Source organism: Taudactylus pleione, unplaced genomic scaffold, assembly GCF_031769625.1.
Source record: "Taudactylus pleione unplaced genomic scaffold, aTauple2 ptg001337l, whole genome shotgun sequence".
NCBI lineage: Eukaryota > Metazoa > Chordata > Amphibia > Anura > Myobatrachidae > Taudactylus > Taudactylus pleione.
In genome coordinates this window covers 237,796-261,962 of record NW_028285737.1, presented here as the reverse complement: position 1 = coordinate 261,962, position 24,167 = coordinate 237,796, and the positions used below count along the sequence as shown (strand labels likewise).

At 44.1% G+C, this 24,167-nt stretch overlaps 1 protein-coding gene across 3 annotated transcripts in view; it reads right to left on the bottom strand.

The window, feature by feature from the left end:
• Positions 1-7,845: 7,845 nt before the first annotated feature.
• The window catches only part of LOC148443061 (uncharacterized), a 100,995-nt gene continuing 84,673 nt past the window's right edge, over positions 7,846-24,167 (bottom strand). Inside the window, exons 5-6 of one of the 3 annotated variants that reach the window (XM_088463281.1) lie at positions 19,011-19,116; positions 7,846-11,650 (exon numbers count right to left, since the gene is read on the bottom strand). In XM_088463281.1, coding sequence (XP_088319407.1) covers positions 10,086-11,650; positions 19,011-19,116 — 1,671 coding nt within the window. In that variant the 3' untranslated portion in view covers positions 7,846-10,085. Of the gene's footprint in view, positions 11,654-19,010; positions 19,168-24,167 lie in introns of all 3 variants that reach the window. The other 2 variants (XM_088463279.1, XM_088463280.1) reach the window with 2 other exon arrangements.

Genomic DNA, 24,167 nt, shown 5'->3' with positions numbered 1-24,167 from the left:
CCTAATCCTTGTTATAAAGGATTATAATAACTTGTATAAGTGTCAAAAGGAGTGATTATATTGTCCTATATCACTATTTGAAAGATGTATAATCTTGATGTGATATTACTTGGAAAAGTTAACTGTTGTTAGTTGCAAGAGTGATACTGGCTGAGGGACCTCAGTTCCTTTTAACTTTATTCCAATACAAATTGAGCTAAATGTATTGCAACATGATATCAACAATGTCAACTATAACTATCCATATCTTGTAACACTCGATGGGTTCTGTATCTATGTCCATTTGTGTTTCAATTCAACTTCATTAGTACCCCCGGCTATCACTAGCTAGCAACTCCACAATAATATCTCCCTAATTATTTTTGTTTGTGCGGGCTATACTTTAGCACCATGATAACTTGGGTGGTGTTACCCCACCATTTTTACATAGCGATAGGTCGGAACAAAAAGTGCATGGTAGCAAAATCAATGTCTTATAACATAATGGTGACCAGTGGTTACTGGGGGAAACGCCGACGGGCGTTTCGCCTGTTGGCTGCTTTATCAAAAATATACTGGTGCGGAACAATTTCGAAGTGCATGAACTAGCTGACAGTTCTAATGTAGTTAAAGAAAATAGCACTTAAGGCCCTTCTTCACAAGACCCCAATATTAAAACTTTTTCTCAACTTTTGGATCAATCTGTCCATGATTCAGTTCAAAAACAGAAATGTACTTGGTACAATTTAACCCATTAAGAGAAAATTGCATTGATCAACCTTTGGAAGAACCTAAGGGGGTGCTTTGGTCTTACAGGACACTGTTGATTATGATAAGGAAATTAGAAGTCAATTGTCTGACATTGGTACTTTCACCGGGTTGATGAGTGAATCAGTGGCTGGGTTTAAAAATAAACTGGATTCCTTACTTGGGATAGCGCTTTGTAACTATTGGATAGATAAGAACACACATGGTTTTTTGACTACAGATCATCCTATCTGTCCAATTTTGTATCTTTTGCCCAAGACACATAACACACTTGTTGATCCTCAAAGCAAAAAATGAATACCTGCACCAAAACTTAGTAATATGATCAATATTTATTATTTTTGATATAGTACACCAACATAACTGAAATTATGAGCAATACCAGGTAGTATAAATCTTAATTGTTGGTGGTGCTTCCCAGGGCTTATGTTTATAGAGTGGATGGGTAGGTTTTGGCAAGCGAGCAAAACAAAAAAGAAAAAAACTCTTTTTGGGGGCACTCTTATTCAGTTTAAATTTAAAATAGTTATATTTAATAGATATGCATTAAAAATTGTACTTAAACATATAAAAGACACACAGAAAAAAACAGAAAAAATTGTCCTTATAAAGGGACAATAGGGTACAATTACTTCTTATCAAGTGATAATGGGAAGATATCCCAGAGAAGCGATCCTTAATGGTTGGGCGAAAATATTTATTAACCACGCTGCTCAGATGCAGGTGTTGATGTAATATTAATAGGCATGAATAGTTAAATTATTGTGTGTAATATATAACATAGTATTCACAGGTAACCAAAAGGAAAAAGATGCATAACCAGACACCTAAGAAAAACACAGATGAACTTAGTTCCACAGATATATAAAAATTGCAGGTTCAAAAGATAATATAGACCTGCCTGTATGTATATATCAAAATACTGTAGCTAGAATATCAGAGACAGACCCAAGGCATCTGACATGTAGTTGCCAGATATGTGCTTTAAACATATATAGTTGTAATACCAGAGTTTCTGGTTTCAGCAATTTCAATGGTCGCAATACCTTTAAATGCAGATTCCAAACACATTAGCAACATTCTTCATGGTCATCTAAACATTTGTCTATGATAGCACACTATATCTCAGGTTTAATAAGTCTGCAGTTATTGGCAGTACCAGGTTTTCTGGTCTAGGTAAATAAGCAATGTGCCTTTAAATGCAAATTTTGTACTTATTAACAACACTTCAAATGCAAATTTTGTACATACTATCAACACTCCTAAAAGTGTCTATCTTTGGTAAAAAGTTTGTATCTCAGATTTTTGCAGTTTAAGCAGTGCCAGGTTTTCTGGTCTTGGTATTATCATTAATCACTGTGCCTTTAAATGCAGATTCTATACACATAATAAACCTCTAAATAATTTTCTGAGTGTTTGGGATAGAGTGAGTGCTGGTAAATACTTAGAATGGAGAAGGAATGTCTGGCACCTATGACCCAATGACCCAACTACCTCCGTAAGATGGATGAAATTCTGCAGTTAAAATGGTATTTTCGGAAGAACCATAATGCTTCAGTGGCTGAAGTAGAGAAGGTAGAAGAATGGGTTTCTTGGTTGAACCCAGTGAAATGGTTCTCAGGTCTAGGAGAGTGGGTCCAGAAAAATGGTTGCTAGTATGGGTAAACTCCTGATCCTTATACTGGGTGTCATCATAGTAATTGGCTTGTGTGTCAGCTGTGTTCCTACTGTGTTGAAATGTGGAAAATGTAAAAATAAGGTAAACCGAAGGAATGAAATTATGATGGTGCTCAGTAGTAACAATATGAATACTGAGGTAAATGAAGGATTGCATTACAACCCTGAACTACAATGTACCATCAGATGATCTATATAAATAGCCATGCATGAAATTTATTATGAAATGTTATTTTAGACATCCCAATAATGTAAGTCCCTATCCCCTTAAAGACTTCCTTTATAGGTTAGATGCATCCCCACATCTCTCACATGCTCTCCCAAGATCCGCGGTGTGCGTATAAGGGTAGTTTTATGTCCCCCTCAGAGACACATTATTGATGGTTTATGAACCATCTTGTGCCATCCCATAATATAACATTAAATAATATGTCATAGTGGAAGCCTAAATTAATTTTAAAATCAGTGTGATAGCGTATTGTTTGCTATCAAAGGGTGGACTGTCGAAACCGGATGATTGGCTGAGACAGAATCTGTTAAAATCAAAATCTGCACAACGCCATTTTGTGAATGGCAACAAGATGCCATTTTGCGAATGGCTGCTCAACACCCCATTTTAGTGAATCTCACACAATATCAGTACATACGGCAATGTTATTATTTAGCGTCGTGCCTTTTACCACACAATAGAGCACTGTTAAAAGTCCTCATTATATAAATACATACATTTACTAAAACATATAATATGAACAATCCTGCAAAGCACGTACCATGGTGTACTCCACAAACACGCAGACGCACAACGCATACTAGTGTCTTTTCTTAATATCCTTATACTTACACACTGCACACTTGAATAGAAAGGTTCCCTAGCATTAAGGTTAATATTCAAGGTTATATTCATTATTTATTATGTTATGAAGTGACTGTATTTAAGATCTAAGATTTAGTACATGATAAGCAGACCGTGTTTGGTGCTATTCTGAACCACTGTTTATTTGCAGACTTCCGGTTCCATCGGCAAGGAAATTATGGATTATAGAGAGATAGGCATTGAAATGTACTCTGTAATGTAATGTTTATTAGCCAGTTTACCTTGTTCTTCAGCGGGAAAATGCACACAAAGAGCTGTTGGAAGGCTGAACTATCACAATACAAACTGACCTATGAACTGTATCGTAATAGAAGAACCAAGAGGAAGAACCAATAGGATCATGCCAACTCGTTCTATTGTATTGCCTATCTCTGCAAGGGTACATAAGCAGGCACCCTGGATCTGCTAGTTAGTCATCTTTCTTTTCTGTTGGCGGAGTTTTCATAGTTGATGCCGGGAAATCTGGATCCAGAGCGCATGCATCGACTGTACCTTGTGATTGTATAATTTGTTTGCGCTATTTGTATTTAGATCACAGCGTGTAACTATATGCTTTTTGGTGAATAATATATTTTAGTGCTTTGGAACCACAATCAAAGTCTGGAAGGAATTATTTCTTGTGACATACAATGCTAAATAGCGACATTTAGGGTGTATATCTCATTAGGTATTCATGCTGTGTCCACACTCAGTACCTTCGGTCTGTCCCCTGAGGCCGGAGGTATGACTGCCAATGCATTACCTGTCCCCTTGATGTCCGGGTTGCAGTCTGGGTCTGTCCGTGGGGCCGGCTAGCTAAGACCCCGGGATGCCCGTCGAGTGCACCAGCGAAAACTGGCATTGCGGCGCCCAGAGGGGTGAAGGAGCGGCTACGTAGACGACCTGTGGACAGTCTGCTTCTGCGCGCTCACAATAAAATATAAATTAAATCAATACATTATAAAAGTAAAAGCTATCTGGGCTGCCTAAGCAACCGACTGCATAATGGTGACCAGCCCGGCCAGGCACTGATGAAACTGAGGTGCCTTTGGCTCAGGGGCGGGGTATAGGGGGAAGGACTGATGCATCCTGGGAGCTAAAGCCTTACCTGCACGGTGCCCGGTGTCCTTATCCACCACCTACACCCCAAGATCTCCCTGTGGAGCCCTATGGACCCTGAAGAAACTTTGTTTATATATATATATATGCTGAATCTTCAGTGAAAAGACCAATGAGAGGAATAAAACCAAGCTGTAGGGGCTGCCTGTCACTGACTATCTGGTGGTTGCAGACATCACCATTTTGTCGGACTCCCAATCTTTAGAAAGTGAGGTATGAGCAGGTGATGGCTGCTGTAATGTGACGGAGCCGCCTCCTATGAGTCTTTATGCAGAAATTGGTCCATTTATACTGTACATAGGGAGAAATAGTGCGTCTGTCACAGCCTCTGACACTCCATCATCCAGCCCTGAGAGATCGGCCTCAGTGATGCAGGAGCCCCGTCCAGTTCTCCGTGTGCATGTTACTGATAAATGCCATTACTCCCCTGCCGTCCAGCAGAGGCTGCGGAGGCTTGCTGCCTGGGGCTACCTGCTGGTGCTATGGGGCAATCTCCTGAAGAACAAATGTGTGTATGATGTTACGTTTTATGACAGTGATGTTAGAATTGTCCACATATAATACATCAATCCTGACTGTCACATCAAAGCTCTCTGCAGCCTGTGTCACTAACAATAGGGACACTGTGTTCCCCTTACATGTATGAAGTGATACATATAATAGTATTACTTATATGGACCTGAGTGTTTGGCAATCACATGTAAATACATCTCCAGATTCAAGAGAACTTTTATATTTGTATATGTAGTTACCCCGTATGGTAATGTACTTACTATCTCAGTGATGATATGAGAGTGATGTATAATATGTAACTTTACCAGCTCCCTCACCTCTCAGAGTCTAGTCACCCTGTATGGTAATGTACTTACTATCTCAGTGATGATATGAGAGTGATGTCTAATATGTAACTTTCCCAGCACCCTCACCTCTCAGAGTCTGGTCACCCCGTATGGTAATGTACTTACTATCTCAGTGATGATATGAGAGTGATGTATAATATGTAAATTTCCCAGCTCCCTCACCTCTCAGAGTCTGGTCACTCTGTATGGTAATGTACTTACTATCTCAGTGATGATATGAGAGTGATGTATAATATGTAACTTTCCCAGCTCCCTCACCTCTCAGAGTCTGGTCACCCTGTATGGTAAAGTACTTACTATCTCAGTGATGATATGAGAGCGATGTATAATATGTAACTTTCCCAGCTCCCTCACCTCTCAGTCTGGTCACCCTGTATGGTAATGTACTTACTATCTCAGTGATGATATGAGAGTGATGTATAATATGTAACTTTCCCAGCTCCCTCACCTCTCAGAGTCTGGTCACCCTGTATGGTAATGTACTTACTATCTCAGTGATGTATAATATATAACTTTCCCAGCACCCTCACCTCTCAGAGACTGGTCACCATGTATGGTAATGTACTTACTATCTCAGTGATGTATAATATGTAACTTTCCCAGCACCCTCACCTCTCAGAGTCTGGTCACCCTGTATGGTAATGTACTTACTATCTCAGTGATGATATGAGAGCGATGTATAATATGTAACTTTCCCAGCTCCCTCACCTCTCAGAGTCTGGTCACCCTGTATGGTAATGTACTTACTATCTCAGTGATGATATGAGTGATGTATAATATGTAACTTTCCCAGCTCCCTCATCTCTCAGTGTCTGGTCACCCTGTATGGTAATGTACTTACTATCTCAGTGATGTATAATATATAACTTTCCCAGCACCCTCACCTCTCAGAGACTGGTCACCCTGTATGGTAATGTACTTACTATCTTAGTGATGATATGAGAGTGATGTATAATATGTAACTTTCCCAGCTCCCTCACCTCTCAGAGTCTGGTCACCCTGTATGGTAATGTACTTACAATCTCAGTGATGATATGAGAGTGATGTATAATATGTAACTTTCCCAGTTCCCTCACCTCTCAGAGTCTGGTCACCCTGTATGGTAATGTACTTACTATCTCATTGGTGATATATAATATGTAACTTTCCCAGCTCCCTCACCTCTCAGAGACTGGTCACCATGTATGGTAATGTACTTACTATCTCAGTGATGATATGAGAGTGATGTATAATATGTAACTTTCCCAGCTCTAACTCACCTATGAGTCTAGACTTCCAAAATATTCTCATCACACATCAAATGTTCTCCCAGACACAATTTTTGAAAGAGGAAAACCAGAGTGAATCTTGTGCATTACCAATTTATTATAAAGAGCAAAAACAATCATTCAGAAAATTAAAACAACAATTACAGCCTACATTAAGTCTCTACAAGTGTGGCTATCAGATTTAGGCTAATTTGAGCGCAGAAAGAATATACACTGTAACGCTGTTACACCCCGGGACTCCGTTTATACTATGCTGCTTCTTCCAGCCATCCTCCGGAAGGTAGCTTGTTGTGATTGAGAACCACCCTCAGCTTCCAACGCGTTTCAACCACTATGGTCTATCAAGACTTTGACAAAGACCATAATGGTTGAAACGCGTCGACAAGGGAGGTTGGTTCGCTCTGACAAATTTTCATGAAGATCATTAAGGGATTCCATATTTGCTATTCAATGGGCTGATCACACCCAAATAAGGAGGCTCTTTAGCAGAGTAGATAAAAAAAAAATACATCTTATACTAACCAGTGGACAATTCTGACGATATGGCACCTATGGCGCTGTGCTTGTACAATAAATATAACTGTCTGAAGCAATTCACTTTTTTTTTAATTCAGTAGTTTTTATTGCTATTTTTAGACATACATAAACAAATAAGGAAAAGTAAATAAAATAAAATACAAGAATACACTCATCAAATATAGGACAGATATGAAAATCAAACATATCAAATGTTGAGCATAAACATAGTATAATACAAGAGATTACAATATGGTATATAGATATATATAACAGTATATATTAAGTACTTCCTGATGTAAGTTGTTATAGCAGAAAGAACTCGAAGGCGCCATTCGAGCACATGAATACTGAGATAAAACATACAATACACCCTTAAATGATACATATGTCTCACCCTAGGCAGCTAAGGTATACAAAATCACATACCAGAATAGCAAAGAGATCATTATAATAAAATATACACACTGGTCCAAATAGTAAGACCTAAAACTAAACTAAACAATTACATCCAAAGCAAAACCTCCCTCATAACCCCCCACCCTGTATAACCTAACCCCAACTCAGGTATACTGGATCCCATAGTACCCTCCCCCCCTAGCAACAGTTTCTGCCACTAAATACCCCCTTCCCCCCCACACAAACAAAAAACAGCCAAAATATTGAAACATAAACAAATACACCCAAAACAAACCTCCCAATAACCCCCCACCCTGTATAGCCTAGCCCAACATAGTTATACTTGGATCCCCTAACACCCCCCCACTAAACTATGTTAATCTACTTACAAAACCCAACCCCCCTAATCTTGAATATCGGATGGTAAATTTACATAAATATTAAGGGCAAAAAATGAGCAACAAAAATAAAAATAAAATATTAAGGTCACATTTTTAAGCAAGGCAAAAAACTAATGACCATAGGCATAGCCTAGCTCTCCGGCCTAGACAATATAGGTTACTTCCACACATTAGAAAATATTAAAACATAAACCCCACACAGAATATAAAGTAGCAAAAAGTCAGGATATACAGATATAGGCATATAAATTCAAAAACTTTGATTATACATTAATAGAAAAATATTTCCTTTCCTCTACCCCCACCTCTCCCTCCAAGCAGAGAAACAGATATATAAAGTTTCAATAGTGAAACAAACAATACTGTAGATTCTAAAGTATTATTCAGGCCAGGTCTCAACCTCTGGTGAGTAAATATAGAATAGAAAAGTCTCTGCTAACAAGTCCCCAATCTTCATCAAAGTACATAGGAAAGGAGAACAGATTTTAGCAAGAATTGGTGTAGATTCAGAGAACCCAACAGCTGAGGATTCCTCAAACTTGAATATATGCACAGAGAGTGAAGAAGATAAGTCCAAAAATCGGATTTGAACAGGTGTATTTAGATTTATAGAACTGGAAAATGAAGGAGACGAAACATCATCGGAACAGCCATCAAGTGCAGCAGAGAGTATCCAATATGCAACTTTCTGAGACTTAAAGGAGATCGGCCGAAAAGTAACAAGTGTATCACCTCCTTCCAAAATGAGAACATGAGTCTCCATTTCAGGACACTGAGCCACATCTTGGGACAAACTATAACATAAAGATAAATCTTCTTGCAATCTCATCACTTGAGCCATCAACCTTGCTCCAGAATCAGTAATAGCTTTGAGGAGATGATCCATAATATACAGATGGTAGTACAGAATTTCAGGAGATATGAACCAGGATATGCAGTGCAGTATATATAGATATATCACTGGGAGCTTTATATGTCCCACTGCACAAAAATACCACACAGCCCAGCAGCTAATATCAACAAGGCAGAAATCACAGGAAAGTTATATCAGCAGGAATATCATATGGACGACCAGATTAGACAGCGCGGATCCTGGGTGATTCTCCCTATTTTCAGTTGCAGTCCGGCCAATTAGATCTCTGTAATCACGGAGATTCTCAGGACAGGAATACTAGGTGCTTGCAGATATAAGCACCAGACAGAAGTAATCAATGTCGATTACATTGATTCTGTATGATCCAGTGTCTAATAGTAATAGCAAGCCAGCTGAATTGCAGCAGTCCACAGCAGTGACTCCCACCACAGCAGGATTGGAACCAGGAGACACTGTAGAGTCTGTGGTGGAGCCAGGATTAGCCAGGATCAAAATCCAAGATGGCGGCCATTACCAGAGTTGTAACAGAGAACAAACAGCTCCCAGTACTCAGCAGCAGTCAGCCTCAGGGACTCCAGAATAGCTCAGGACATGGAGGGGTAAGTAACCCAGCAGATACCACTGTCAACTCACGAGTGGAAGTCTCAGGATGTTAGACTACGGAAATAAGGGCCGGAGAGCTATGGAGTTACCCTCCTACACCATGCCTGTCCTGGCCATGGCCCCGAAGCAATCCACTTTTTCATAAGACCAAAAGCCATCAGTGTCATGTGTCAGAGGTCATCTGAGCACCAATTATTTTATCCAATATGTAAATGATGAGAGATTTTGTCAATTAAGCAAATATCCTTCAGTTTCTGAATCAAGTCCAAAGAGAAGGTGCAATATTCTAATCCTCTTGCAGGTAGGAAAATAGACCTTGCAGCCACCCGCTAACCCGGAATGGTTACTGCAAGAACACACATGCTCCATCCTCCACCTTCCCTGCAGAGCTTATTCTTTTAAAATATATTTTTTCTAACCACCACCAAGAAACACTTTGTAGTTCGTGCGTCACCATTAATCCACTATTCCAAAACCGCAAAAAGCTGGACTCTACCTATAAGGTTCCATAGTACGATCTATTTTTAAAAATCATAAATGCATTTTATCTTTTTATGTGTATGAATGAAATGCATAAAACGTAGACCATAAACAACATGGTTCTGTTATTACTTTGGAGGGGTGCCGATATCTAATATAAGACAATACCTGAGTAATCAATTCCAGTCTTATATTAATGACACATATTCCAATTATCTGTGGATGGTTAACTTAAAATTTTAAAATACTGTGTGACTGGAGTGTTGCTACAACTGTTTTTTTATTAGCTCACCGGTGTGAAATCTGATGTCTAACAAGAGTTGATTTCTGTGTAAAACATTTCCCACACTCAGAACATGGAAATGGTTTATCACCTGTGTGACTTCTCTGATGTGTAACAAGTTTTGATTTCTGTGGAAAACATTTCCCACACTCAGAACATGGAAATGGCCTCTCACCTGTGTGACTTCTCTGATGTTCGACAAGAGCTAATTTATGTGGAAAACATTTCTCACATTCAGAACATGGAAACGGTTTCTCACCTGTGTGACTTCTCTGATGTGTAACAAGATATGATTTTTGTGTAAAACATTTCCCACACTCAGAACATGGAAATGGCCTCTCACCTGTGTGACTTCTCTGATGTGTAACAAGAGTCGATTTATCTGTAAAACATTTCCCACACTCAGAACATGGAAACGGTTTCTCACCTGTGTGACTTCTCTGATGTGTAACAAGATATGATTTTTGTCTAAAACATTTCCCACACTCAGAACATGGAAATGGCTTCTCGTTTGTGTGAGTTCTCTGATGTTTAACAAGAAATGATTTCTGTGCAAAACATTTCCCACATTCAGAACATGAAAATGGCTTCTCACCTGTGTGAGTTCTTTTATGTATAATAAGATGCCATTTAAGTTTAAAACATTTCCCACACTCAGAACATGGAAATGGCTTCTCGCCTGTGTGAGTTCTCTGATGTTTAACAAGATATGATTTCTGTGTATAACATTTCCCACACTCAGAACAAGGAAATGGCTTCTCACCTGTGTGAGTTCTCTCATGTATAACAAGAAGCCATTTAAGTGTAAAACATTTCCCACACTCAGAACATGGAAATGGCTTCTCGTCTGTGTGAGTTCTCTGATGTGTAACAAGATGTGCTTTCTGTGTAAAACATTTCCCACACTCAGAACATGGAAATGGCTTCTCACCTGTGTGACTTCTCTGATGTGCAACAAGAGTCGATTTATCTGTAAAACATTTCCCACACTCGGAACACGAAAATGGTTTCTCACCTGTGTGACTTCTCTGATGTAAAACAAGCTTTGATGTACACGTAAAACATTTCCCACACTCGGAACACGAAAATGATCTCTCACCTGTGTGACTTCTTTGATGTATAATAAAATATGCTTTGTGTGAAAAACATTTCCCACACTCAGAGCATGAAAATGGCCTCTCACCTGTGTGAGTTCTCTGATGTTCAACAAGATTTGATTTACTAGTAAAACCTTTGTCACACTCAGAGCATGGAAATAGTTTCTCACCTGTGTGAGTTCTCTCATGTCTAGCAAGCTGTGATTTACATGTAAAACATTTCCCACACTCAGGACAGGGAAATAATTTATCAGGTGCATGAGCTGCACTATGTGTAACAAAAGCGGAGGTATCAGGAGAACAGTCCTGATGATTAGAGGTATCACATGATATTTCTGCACTGTGAGGTACTGGATGTATAATTAGAGTAACGGGATTATCTCCTGGAGATTCCTGTGTGATGTTATCTTCTATATTAATATCCGCAGACACGATGAGATCTCCCTCCAAGGCATTTCTGCTTGTGCGTCCATCTGCTGGAAATCTAACTATTATTAGTCACAGTTCTTTACATAGTGTATACATATTGTACAGCACTTTACAGATATTTACTCATTGATATCAGGCCGTGCCCCAGTGGAGCTTACAATCTTTTGGCTATTTCGATGTTCATGTAGTTGAGCGATTGGTGGACTGAGCATGCATTGCGGCAATGAGCACGAGCGGCAATTAAAATGCGACTACGGTTGTAGTGATGATCTATTTCCAAGTGACGGCAATAGTGGTGGAGTGTCGTGACGGTTTATGTGGTGTTTACTTACATCTGCGATCACGTGCGCAGAAAATATGGCGCCAGTGCCTCAGTTCCTGCGGCCACAGGGTTAGTCAGATCGTTTATCGAAGGATCTGTGACCACCACTGCGTATTTCTGCGCAGTTGCTTGGACCTGAGAGGCCGCCGGTGGGAATCTCAATACATTTCCAAGCGGCATATTTACGCACGGCAGCTGAGTACAGGATCGCAGCAACTAATGCATTAGCGTCCACATCTGAATAAGGCCCAATCTTCCCTAACCCATGGACACGCACAGTACAGTTAATTTGTGTCTGAAGCCAATTAACCCATCTGTGTGATTTTAAGAGGGTTGGAGAAAACATACAAACTACACATATAGCATACTTGGTTGGGAATTGAACTAGACTTCCGTGGGGTGAGATAGGAATGCTCACCACTTCACCACCGTGTTACTATAATGAATGAAGATATTTAGCTGTTTAATTTGCACTTGCAAACTGTGACCACATTATTACAATTACAAATATACAAACAACAAATAAGACTATAGATAAACAGATACAAATTTGGCATATAAAGACACATGTACATTATCAGCACATGTCATAGGGACAGGCAGATGGTACATCACCAATGTATATCTCCCCCAAATGCAGACTTATTTAACATCCCCTAGCCATCATCACAGAGCAGGAAGCCTCATTAGCCAGTGATGTTGGTGAACCACAATATCCATCTAGACCGCTCTCACACATAAACACAGAAAACTTATCGGCTAATTACTAACAACTGCGTCCACACTACACAAAGTTCTCCAGGTGGATATATATGTAACAAAAGCAGCCTCTATATGGTCCTCTGGTCATCCTCAGGGACAGTAGTCCCAACCAGAGGGGAAGCAGCAGGATAGCATAGGGGTATGGTGCAGGGCACAGAGTGGGGGAGGCAGCAGGACAGGGTAGGAGAATGGTGCAGGGCACAGAGTGGGGGAGGAAGCAGGACAGGGTAGGGGAATGGTGCAGGGCACAGAGCGGGGGAGGCAGGAGGACAGGGTAGGGGAATGGTGCAGGGCACAGAGCGGGGGAGGCAGCAGGACAGGGTAGGGGAATGGTGCAGGGCACAGAGCGGGGGAGGCAGCAGGACAGGGTAGGGGAATGGTGCAGGGCACAGAGCGGGGGAGGCAGCAGAACAGGGTAGGGGAATGGTGCAGGGCACAGAGCGGGGGAGGCAGCAGGACAGGGTTGGGGAATGGTGCAGGGCACAGAGCAGGGGAGGCAGCAGGACAGGGTAGGGGAATGGTGCATGGCTCATGCCCTCAGACTGCCAGTTGGTTAATCACTGTGTGACAAGTGCAGTTCGTGTGACGTGTGTTGTGATGGGAAGTATACAGTATATTGACAAAATCAGTCACTTAATAATAGTCAAGGAAGATAAATGGGTATGATGACATGTGGTCGTGCACAAGGAAAGTCATGGGTAATATCACATGGGGTCTCATCAAACTGATCAGGGATTTATTATTATATTGACGTCTCTTGTACTGATCTTGAAAAAGCCCTTGGATGAGACCGAAACGCGTCGATTAAAGGACTACCTGTCTATTCTTGTTACCTACAGAGGCGGCATTTCCCAATTGCTTCTGCAACACTGTGCTTCTGCCTCAATTTACGGGGACTTTTTTTCCAGGGTACAAGCACATGAGCTCCCAGACTACACACAGGAGAGCTCCTTCCGGCTATACGAGCTCAACAACTTGAGCTACACGTGTACACCAGCCACCACAGCGTGTATACCTCTCCCCACTCTGACGGGAGTAGGCAGGTTGGACACGCTAGTGGCCGAGCGAATACCGGAGGTACGAGTGGGTGCAGATCCAGCGTGTCCACTAACTCTGTGACGGACAGCGCTGAGAGGAACACGGGTAGTGTGAGTACTGGATGCCAATTTATGCTATACAGTGTACTACACATTCCGCTTTTGACTACTTGGACCTACAGAGGTGAGAGGTACTGCAGGCCTCTCGCATAACAGCACGTGTATTACTCTGATTGTTGCGAGTATTCAAAGATACTAAATTGCTATTGGGAACTCCGTGTTCTATTTACATCAAGCCGGTGAACATAAGTTACTAATTCTGCCTATGGAAGACATTTAAAGAGACACTGTTTCACTTATAATTGATACTGATCAGCTGGTGAACATTACAGTATTATCTTTGTTACTTTGGATGTAACCATTTTTATTCCCCAGGTTACACTGGCTGGATATTTATTCTTTTAGAGAAGTAGGCTCTTTATGGTGAATCAGCCATTTAGATATTATATGTATATGTGTTGTATTTATTTATTTAATAAGTCTTTCGTATGAAGGAAGCTTTGTGTCAATCCAACATATTTATACATGGAATCTATGGTTTTTGCGCAGTTCACTGGGAGTTTTTGGTTAAATTAATATTGTTGCCAGAAGAGTACTGGCTATATGAACTTACAGCATTACTATAACCATTATTATATCTATTTTAAATTTTGTATCCAATTAGCACCAGGATTTCAGTTTCTAGTTTTTACTTTTAAGCTGTTTTTTTTTACTGAAGGAAGGAAGCCTACGCAAATTTAAAAGGACGGCACGGTCCCAGTAAAAAAAAACCATGGGAAGGGACAGGAAAATGCGCCCCAGAGAAACACTCGCCGGGAGCAGGAAAGCGGTCATCCATGTAAGCCAACTAATGTCAGCAGAGCCCAAGGGCTCAAAGGGCGATGACTGAAGAGCTTGAAGCACCAAGGATCTGAGGAACAACACCGTCCGAGGAGAACACCTTGAGGGAAAGTCGGGAGGCCAGGCATCAAAGCAAACTGTCTCTAAAGAGGACAGAAAGTGGGGAAACCTGCAACTTCCAAGAAGAGAGGCGGAGGAACAAGCCAGCCCCACCTGTGGAAAGGAGAGGACCCAAAAGAGGGAAACCCTCTGGGAAATAAATTCCAATCGGAACCTCAAGCAAAGTAAATTCGCCCAAGCAGTGACAAAGTCATGCATAGGAGAACTTACGGGCATACAGCATAGTACGAATTACCGACCTGGAGAACCCAGAAGTGGTCAAGACAGAGTCAAGAGCAACGTTACGGGCCAGATTTGGAAAGAAGCACGGGCCCTGAGACAGAAGATCCAGCCTCAAGGTGGATACAGCAAAGTGTTAATAGAAGATCTGCGTTCTAAGCTCACCAAGGCCCATAGAAGGCAGCCAGGATTACCATGCCTCCCTCCCACTGCAGCCCGTGGAGGACCCGCGAATCCACAAAATCGGAGGGAAGACATACAAGAGAAGGAACTCCTGCTGAGCAGGCAAGATGTCTACCCGAAGGGTTCCCGGAACCCTGGTACTGGAGCAGTACCTCGATGGTCTGTGTTCGTGGTGAGATGCCACCAAGATGATGTCCGGCCACCACCAGAAAGGAACTAGGATCCGAAAGGCATCTGGACAAAGCCCCTATTCACCTGGGTAGATGCCCAGGTGGCCTAGGAAGCTATCTTCCCCAACTAAGACTCTGGGGAGGAAGACTACTGACAGATCTGGAAGTTGACACACTGCCTACATGAGAACACGATTCACCTTCTTCAATGCACCGTGACTGCGAGTACAACTGGTTTATGTAGGCGATGGCACTCATATTGTAAGACTGAACCTGGACTAGACTATGCTGTAGGAGCAGCTGAAACAGGCCGATAGCTCTGAAGATTGTTCGGAGATCCACAAAGTTGATCGGCACCTGGCTCATGAAAGTTGTTCACTGACCGTGTAAGGTTGTTGATATCGGTGGCGAGGAAGACCTTGTGTGGAATCCCAAAGGGGACGGCCCCAGTCTAAGCGGGAAGCCTGGACCACAAGAGGAAGAACCTAACCATCAAGGAAGGTGTGAGCCATTGGTGGGGCCTGTTCCACAGGGACCATCCTCCATCTGAAGAGGTTACGGCGTAGCCCCAGGAGAGAAAACCTCACCTCGGGTATCCTACGCGGACGCCTTCCAGGTAATGGAAACATCAAAAGTCGTCCTCCTACCCTAGGACCCCCTAGATCAGGGGTCTTCAAACTTGGCCCTCCAGCTGCTGTGGAACTACACATCCCAGCATGCACTGCCATAGTTTTAGCATGCTGTTATATCTAAAAGGTGGCAGTGCATGCTGGGATGTGTAGTTCCACAGCAGCTGGAGGGCCAAGTTTGAAGACCCCTGCCCTAGATGGAGGTCTGCCTAGTGAAGCGCAAGTCTGTCAGTAGTAACCCAGAGCCCTGAGAAAGGTTGGCCCTTGATCCTTCCCTCCGTGGTAAGGAGTGAAATTAGACGATCACAACCTAAGTCATAAAAGGGAGGAAGGTCGTCCTGGATGCCTTCATTGTGGCTACCATCCAGTCATAACAGGATCCCAGCGAATGACCTGCGAGTGGAAGAGCCCTGACCTGAAAGCGGAAGAGCCCCTATGGCCTTTCTAAAGTCTGACTCAGAGTGCCAGAAATTAAGCCAGAGAGCTCGCCTAACAGCCACCAAGGATGCTGTCACCCGAAGTCAGCACATCAGTAGCTATTGTTGCCTCTTCTATATAAGAGGCCAACCTTCTGTTATCACTTGACGCAGCTCATTCCAATGGGAAACGGAGCTGAGGCTTTCCTAAAGAGCATCCGTCCAATCTCTAAAGGCTACAGCTAAATAAGCAGAAGTCAGAGCTGGATGCGCAATCAGATCTGCAGTATATAAGTCGCTTTTAAAGGAACGTTCCAGTGTCCTGTCCGATGGATCCCAAGGGATGCCATAATTGGACTAGGAAGGGCAGTGTTCTTGACTAGGCGAACTGAAGGATGCAAGGAGCTTAGAAACCTGGAGGAGCCTAGAAGGTTCACACGCTGCGCAAAACCGTCTCCCGACCGAAGCGCTAGCTTTAAAGGTCTGTAGTCTACTGCACCTGGTTTTCCAGGCAGTCCACGTACTAACCAAGGCCTGACCCTGTTTAGTTTCGGAGATCAGACAACATCGGGCGTATTCAGGATGGAGTGCCGTAGACCTCAACCTTGAAGCGAAGAACAGCTCTTATCCAGTTAAAACAGGCGGGTACATCTAGCTGCGGTATGTGATAGACAAAGGTCACCTCACAATAAGCAGAGCTTTACAGACGGGGATTTACTAAACTGTCAAAAGAAAATGTAGAAATAAAATGTATGAACACAAATACCTGCACACAGAAACATTCAATACTGTATTAATGAGCAGTTAACGCTCAACAATCCAAACCCCGTTCGGTAGGAAGGAGCTAAATGTATGACCAGACCTCAGAGGAGGAGGTATACAGGGAGACAGGAGCCATTTTTTACTGCTCTCCAGAGACTAACTGAAGGCGGCACAGGGTAAAATGGCTGCTCAGTGTCTCAGTTGGGAGGGGAGAGAAAGGGGGGAAACTCCCTGTGACATGGTTATCGCAGTGAGGGAGCAGGGGAGGGGCTGCATGGGGAGAGCCTGATCCCCCAGGGCAATGGCTGCTTCTAATGAAGTGCCCCATTGCCTGTGCCTTGGTGGTTTAGTGGAGATGACCTGGGCAACCGCTGTCAGCACCGCCGGTGGACTCCTGCAGTGGCGGTAACAGGGAGCTGCTCTTTCCTCTGAGCACCGTTCGTGCTCCTTCCCCGGCGTCCGGCTGCGGGTCCCCGGTGTGTGTGCTGGTGCTTTGTTTTTCAATTGAAGTGATTTTATTGATTATATGTTTACGTCATTTTATACCAGCGCAGTTTGATCTAACTCCTCTTGATTATATATGGTGGGTTTACAATTTACCTTCTTTTAAACTGCTGCAGGTTAATTTTTTTTATCTACAGCTGGGTACGTTTTAGTTGTTTTTAGCAATCTCTGGGCTAGTAACACACAGTGACACGATGTGAGGAGGAGAGCAGGAGTATAATAGGGGCTGATGGCTCCTGATGTATGAGATACACCAGAGATTGTGGGGAGGAGACTGGTCAGATCTCTGGGCTGGTAACACACAGTGACACGATGTGAGGAGGAGAGCAGGAGTATAATAGGGGCTGATGGCTCCTGATGTATGAGATACACCAGAGAGTGTGGGGAGGAGACTGGTCAGATCTCTGGGCTGGTAACACACAGTGACATGATGTGAGGGGGGAGAGCAGGAGTATAATAGGGCTGATGGCTCCTGATGTATGAGATACACCAGAGAGTGTGGGGAGGAGACTGGTCAGATCTCTGGGCTGGTAACACACAGTGACATGATGTAAGGGGGAGAGCAGGAGTATAATAGGGGCTGATGGCTCCGGATGTATGGGATACACCAGAGTGTGGGGAGGAGACTGGTCAGATCTCTGGGCTGGTAACACACAGTGACATGATGTAAGGGGGAGAGCAGGAGTATAATAGGGGCTGATGGCTCCGGATGTATGAGATACACCAGAGTGTGGGGAGGAGACTGGTCAGATCTCTAGGCTGGTAACACACAGTGACATGATGTGAGGGGGAGAGCAGGGGTATAATTGGGGCTTATGGATCCTGATGTATGAGATACACCAGAGAGTGTGGGGAGGAGACTGGTCAGATCTCTAGGCTGGTAACACACAGTGACATGATGCGAGGGGGAGAGCAGGAGTATAATAGGGGCTTATGGATCCTGATGTATGAGATACACCAGAGAGTGTGGGGAGGAGACTGGTCAGATCTCTGGGCTGGTAACACACAGTGACATGATGTGAGGGGGAGAGCAGGAGTATAATAGGGGCTGAGGAGGATGTAGAATAAGATATTATTGTACTGACTGAATTATTATTGTTTACTTATAAAAAGCCAATCTTAGTTCTGTATACAAGATATGTAGTCATTTACATGGGTCCTTTACACATTGGAGCTTACTATCTATAAACCATCACACACACACAGGTGCATTGTGTCAGTGGTCAATTAAAAGACTAGTATATTTTTGGACTGGGGAATGAAATCCATGCAAAAACTGAGAGAACATACAAACACCTTTTATGACACTGGTTAAAATGAAACCAAACATGGTGCACAGAGAGAATGTGACTCTTTCTGTAATAAGTGTTTATTACTCACCTGTGCTGACATCTGTAGGGATTTCCTCCTCATTACACTGCTGATCACCCATCATATACAGCTCTTCTCCCTCTGTTTCTTCTGCCTTCATACCAGTCACACACGTCTCTTCTTCTCCCTCTATATCTTCTGCCTTAATATCAGTCAGATCTTCACTCTAAATAATCCACAAAATAATAAAATAATATAATTTCTGTTCCATTAATTGAGATTAGACAGAAAATTTATAGTGTACTAGACGCACAAAGGTCAAGTAATGAAATATTGGATATCTGCACTTACATTATGAATCTCTCTCTCTCAGTCCTCTGAGGGATATTGGATTCTGTGAGAGTCAGGAGCATGGTCACTTTATATTACCCAGAAACTCTCGTACTCCTACTGGTATCTCTGCACCACACTCTCTACCCCATAGTATCCGGAGTCCCCCAACTGGATATTAGAGAAAACAGCAGATTATGTAGCTGAAAAATGAGTGTTGTGGTAAGAACTTACCTTTGTTAACTCTCTTTCTTCGAAGTCCATAGGGTCTACAGGTAGACCTTGGGGTGTAGGTGATGGCTTGGACGTCCGGGCACCACGCAGTTAAACTTTTCATCTCCCAGGATGCACTGGGCCACTCTCCCTATACCCCGCTCCTGAGCCAGAGACACCTCAGTTCGTAATAAGCAAAGACTGGAGGAGGATAAAAGAGAGAAGGAAGTCTGGAACACACAAGAATCACATTCTCACATAGAAGGAGATGGAAAACCAGAACGAAGTCCATCTGAAGCCAAGTGCATCAGGGTGGGTGCACTATGGACTTCGAAGAAAGAGAGATAACAAAAGTTAAGTTCTTACCATAACTCTCATTTTCTTCTTCAGGGTCCATAGGCTCCACAGGGAGACCTTGGGGATGTCCCAAAGCAGTCCTTTTAAGGGTGGGGACGCTCATGTGTTGAGAGGAGAATCCGGCGGCCAAAGGAAGCATCCGGAGAGGCGAAGGTATCAAAGGCATAAAACCTCAAAAAGGTTTGGACAGAAGACCACGTAGCCGCCTTACAAAGCTGTACAGCCGAGGCGCCACAGCGATCTCCCCACAAGGGACCCACAGACCGAGTAGAATAAGCAGTTACAGAAGGTGGAACAGGAAAGCCTTCATGAGTGTAAGCCTCAGAGATCGTCATACGAATCCATCTACCCAATGTCCATTTATTGGCTGGCCATCCCTTCTTGTGAAACCCGTAGAGAACAAACAAGGAATCCGATTACCGAAGGGAACTGGTACGGACCACATAGACCAGTGTTGGCTAACCTTGACACTCCAGCTGTTGTGGAACTATATATCTCAGCATGCCCTGCCACAGTTTCAGCATGCCCTAATAGCAAAACTGTAGCAGTGCATGCTGGGTTATGTAGTTCCATAACAGCTGGAGTGTCAAGGTTAGCCAACACTGACATAGACCCTGAGGGACCAGACCACATCCAATGAGGCCTCACCTGCTAAGAGGTCTGGAGACTGAAGAGCCAGTACAATAATTTCCTCATTTATGGGAGGAACCCAGGGTGAATCCGAAGTACCGCCCTATCTTGGTGAAATATCAGAATTGGGCAGCGACAGGAGAGCGCCCCTACGTCTGACACTCTTCTAGCAGAAGCTATGGACAGAAGAAAAATAGTCTTAGCTGTTTACCATCTGAGATCCACTGAAGTCAGGGGTTCAAATGGAGGGCCCGATGGACCACAGCCAAATCCCAAGGATCCACTGGAGGGAAGAGGGAGGCTGAATCTGGAGGACACCTTGTAGAAATGTGTGAATATCCAAAGAGGAGCAATCCTGTGTTGAAACCAAACTGAAAGGGTAGAGACATGCACCTTTAGTGAGGCTAGGCAGAGACCGAGATTCAATCCCGCTTGTAAGAAAGCCAAAATCCTAGGTATCCGAAACACCAGAGGACCGTAACCTCTGGGACGACAACACTGAAAATAGGTCAGCGACACTCTGTGATAGATCCAAGCAGAGGCTGGCTTACGCGCTCTGAGCATAGTGTTTACTACAGAGCTGATAATCCTTTGGACCTTAGGAGGGATGTCTCAAGAGCCACACCATCAAAGACAGATAACCCACGTCTGGGTAAAGGCAAGGACCTTGAGACAACAGATCCGGACGTTGAGTCAACAGAAATGGAGTGTCGATGGAGAGACTGAAGATCTGAATACCAGTGACGCCTGGGCCACGCTGGAGCCACCAGCAGGACTATGCCTCCTTCTTGTTTGAACTTCCAAATGACTCGAGGAAGGGAGATTGGAGGAAACAGGTATGCAAACTAGAAGGTCCACTTTACCAACAGAACGTCTACCAAGATCGCCTCGGCATCTCTTGTCCTGCACCCGTACACTGGCAGTTTGTGATTGTGTCGGGAGGCCATGAGGTCCACGCCTGGAAGGCCCCACTTGTCCACTAGGAGTTGAAACACCTCTTGGTGAAGAGACCATTCCCCTGGATGCACTTCATGATGGCTGAGGAAGTCCGCTTCCCATTCGGGAACTCCCGGTATGAACACTGCTGATATGGCTGGGAGATGACCTTCTGCCCACGTCAGAATGTGTGACACCTCTGTCATTGTCATCTGACTTTGAGTACCTCCTTGATGGTTGATGTAAGCCACTGTTGTGGCGTTGTCTGACTGAACTTGCACGGGCTTCCCGCGAAGTATGTGCCTGGCCAGCTTGAGGGCCTGGGTATACAGCCCGAAGTTCCAATATATTAAATTGCCAGGGTCATTTCCACCGCTGTCCAACGACCCTGAAAAGAGTGTGGACCGGTCACTGCGCCCCAACCCTGGAGACTGGCATCCACCGTCAGGATTACCCAGTCCGGAATCCAAAAGGGGCGTCCCTTAGTGAAACGGTCTGTCTGCAACCATCAGGCAAAGGACAGATGCACCTCCGGAGAGAGCACCATCGTCTGTGCTTTATTAGATTGGGTAATCCGTTCCACTTGGAGAGGATCAGTTTCTGCAGAGGCCTGGAATTAAACAAGTGCATATTCTACCATGTCGATACCATGGAAGCCAGAACCTGCATTGCTGAGTGGATTGATACTCGATTGTGGAGGCATCTGCGTACTCGTGTCTGTAAACTGGAGATTTTGTCTGCAGTCAGAAAGATCCTCCCAGACGGAGCATCCTCTGGGATGGAGTCAGGGATGACTTCTTCCAATTGATTTAACCACCCGTGTGTCTGGAGAACAGAAATTGTTAGCTGCAGAGACCTTGTTACTTCTGGAGACCCTGCCAACAACAGGAGGTCGTCCAGGTAAGGTAGCAGTCGGACACCCTGTCCCAGCAGGTGGGCCGCCATGATAGCCATAACTTTGGTAAACACCCGAGGTGCATTAGATACGCCAAAAGGCAGAGTCCGAAACTGGAAATGCTGCTTTTGTATAGCAAACCTGAGATAATGCTGGTGAGAGAGCGCAATCAGTCCATGTAGGTATGCATCCTGAATATCCAGTGATACCATAAAATCCCCAGGTTCCATAGCCAGAATGATGGAGCGTAGGGTTTCCATCCGGAATCGAGGCACCCTGAGGAACTTGTTCAGGGATTTGAGATTGAGTATAGGCCGATGAGATCCGTTCGGCTTCTGGACCAGAAATAGAGCAGAACAATAACCCGTCCCTCTCTGATGTAATGGGACTGGTAAAATGACCCCTGCTTGCAGCAAGGTCTGAATGGCTCTTTGAATCTGCAAGGTCTTGTCCTTATCTGAAGGAGGGCCTGTGCAGAAGAACTGGTGGGGGGCCTTCTGAGAAATGAGAGGGCGTACCCGTGGGAGACCACTTCTCTTACCCAAGTGTCTGTGGTTGTCTGACACCAGCACTGTTCGAACTGAAGAAGTCAGCCTCCAAATCTGGGATCCCCCAGAGGGAGGCCCGTCCCGTCAGGCTGGGGGTTTGTCTTCTGACTTAGAAGTTGGACGTCTTGTACTTCAGGGCTGTTTCTTGTGCTTGACAGTCTCTTTGGGGACTGACTGCAGAGGACAGGCTTGACCTTTAGGCTTCCCTTGGGGCTGAAAGGACGAGGTCCGTGGTCTCGTAGTAGTAGATGTAGAAGGCAGAAATGCTGACTTAGCAGCTGCCAATGTGTCCACAATCTTGTCTAAGTCCATCTTGCCTAAGTCCAGAACGAACAAGATTTCACCGTTATAAGCCAAGCATTCTAAGCCCTTCTTAGAATCAGCGTCTGCCCTCCAGGAGCGCAGCCACAAGGAACGGCGAGCTGACACAGCAGCAGCTGAAATCCTGGAAGTCAATAGACTGACATCCAAAGCACCTTTGTTAATATATGCGGCAGCCACTAATGTCACCTGATCTCTGAGAACATCTGTAGGAAAAAAGTCCTCAAGGGAGTCTGCCCAAAATTCCATAGCCTTGGCCACCCATGAGATAGCCATGGACAGCCGGGCGGCTGCTCCTGAAAGAGAATAAAGCAATTTCAGGTAAAGTTCTACCTTCCTATCCGTAGGTTAAGGGTAGATATGGAGGGCATTGGTAATGCAGCACTCTTTATTAAGCAACAATATATAACATATATAGATCGGGCGCATACAAATTATAAACACTTTCCAGATAGGACACTCTGCCTATTTGCTATTATCTACAGACAGGGCTACAGCCGTCTATTCTACCCTGTGTGCTACCACCCGGAGAAGTGTGACCACCTGTATACTCCCTCCTAGAGACTATGGCCCTCATTCAGACCCGGTCGCAAGCGCTGAGCGCTCGCAACCGGGTTGATGGTTAGGCCCTGCGCACGCGCAGCGGCCGCACTGCGCGTGCACAAGCCCCGGAACGAGAGAGAAATTCTCTCACTCAGGAGCTCACTACAAAAGGGGCGGCTGTCGATGGTGATCGACAGCTCGCCCCGTTTTGTAGGCGTGGCGGGGGGGTGGTTTCACAAACGCCTGCCGTTTTGTGGGCGGCCGCACTGACATCAGCAGTGATGTCAGTGGGGAGCTTCCTGCTCGGTCAGAGCAGGAAGCTCCCTGGGGCTTGCGGTTGCCGAGACCCAACCTTAGGGTCTCGTCGCAAGCCCCGATGGTCGCGATGGTCTTGACCATTGCGACCATCAACCTGGTCGGTCGCTCAAGCCGTGGGTGGTAACCCACAGCTTA